At 46.0% G+C, this 1606-nt stretch overlaps 1 protein-coding gene across 1 annotated transcript in view; it reads left to right on the top strand.

The window, feature by feature from the left end:
* LOC102388068 (protocadherin gamma-A4-like) overlaps positions 1-1356 on the top strand; it is a 3486-nt gene extending 2130 nt beyond the window's left edge. Inside the window, 2 exon segments of the mRNA XM_014527094.2 lie at positions 27-287; positions 1273-1356. Coding sequence (XP_014382580.2) covers positions 27-287; positions 1273-1356 — 345 coding nt within the window.
* Positions 1357-1606: the final 250 nt, after the last annotated feature.

The following is a 1606-nucleotide window of genomic DNA, read 5'->3' as shown; positions in this document are numbered from 1 at the left end:
GCCTGCGGCTGCGCGCGTGGGGGCAGGCGCAGCTGCTGGGCTCGGCCGGCGGCGCCCTGGCCGGGGTGCCCGTCTCGCACTTCGCGGGCATCGACGGCGTCCGTGCTTTCCTGCACTCCTACTCCCAGGACGTGTCTCTCACGGCGGGCTCCAGGAAGAGCCAGCTGAGGCTTTCCACGGCAAGTTGTCCCAGCACGCTCACACGCCAACAAGAATCGAATAAATCCGTACCTTTGTTAATTGCAGACGTGACAAATGTCTCTCCTGGAGATTGGAGCTTCGTACAGGTAAGTTTGTCACCTGGAAATTTTATTTCCCTTTAATATGTTGTTAAATGCCTATATTCAACTTCACTCTTCCAAGAGCCAGCTGAGGTTTTCCACTGCAAGTTGTTTCAATACCCTCATGAGGCAGCAACCTGCTGAGAATTCGGCGCCACTTCTAATTATGGAAAAGCTCAGAAGGAAGAAACAGTGGCTCTTCAGGGAAGTTTCCGAAACCCAGATATTCATATTGATTTGATAACTGTGTGTGTCTGCATTTTATTCCCAATTTCCCAGTATTGCTTGTGTGGTGTTACTGTCCCGGAAAATGCAATGTGCTAAGTTTAACTTAATTAAGTTCAGAGTTCAGAAAAAAAATTTTCCGACAGCTCCTTTCCCAGTTAAAAGTTATCCTCCGGTTCCCCCCGTCTTTTTTTAAATGTAGTAATACTTTTTTTAAATTAGTTCACAGACAGCTTGCCTTCAGTCAGTATTTCTGTGGAGGCATCAGTATGTCAACGTGTAATTGAATTACTGCTTAAAATATATGCCCATAATAGTGTAAAACCGTCAATTTGAAGGTTACATCTTTTTGTTACATTTGAATTTTGAAGCAAAACTCAAAGAATATATATCTCGCAGTACAAATAAATCTGAACACGCTGAAGTCGTGGGCAGCTGCTTTCTCTCACGGTCACAAATAATCAGGTGAAGCGACTATTACGCCACTGCCGCCTGCATGTGGATCCCCGATTAGGGACTCTTGGCTGTCACTTCGTCTGTCCCCACCGCCACTAGTCAGTCACTGCTGGACTTTGTAAAAGTGATGGGTATTGGTATTGTACTGGTTACTGTAGTAGATGTTGCAGGAATGGGAGAAGCCTGCACCTGACTTGTTTTACATGAAGAGGCTGTTGCACATCTGCAATCACGTGGATCTCAGAGAAGGAGAACCATGTGTCCAGTGACAAGAGGATCCAAGACAACTGGGATTACTCTTCCACTATAGCCTTCACCCAACTTTGCAGCCATTAAGAAGTATGCCCCCTGCATCTGCCTGCTCCACCACAGTGTTGGACTCCTCTTCATCTGATACCCCACCTTTGACCTTACCACCATGGGTAACTCTACCAGGAGTACAAGACTTCTGACGGTGTTGGTCTTAGGGTATACACAAGCCTCTCCACCCCATCAACGTGGCAATCCATGGAGAGGACATACTGAAGTATCTTCTGAAAACAAGATTGTGATTCAAATCATAGAATTCAAAACCTGCTTAGCTAGGCAGAGTTCTTTTAGAGCAGAGATTTTTAGTCTTTTTAGATTCAAGGCACCCCTTGGAA

The sequence above is a fragment of the Alligator sinensis genome, unplaced genomic scaffold (genome assembly GCF_000455745.1).
Source record: "Alligator sinensis unplaced genomic scaffold, ASM45574v1 scaffold1278_1, whole genome shotgun sequence".
Lineage (NCBI taxonomy): Eukaryota > Metazoa > Chordata > Crocodylia > Alligatoridae > Alligator > Alligator sinensis.
Note: the sequence above shows the minus strand (reverse complement) of the source record. Positions and strands in the feature narration are given on the sequence as shown.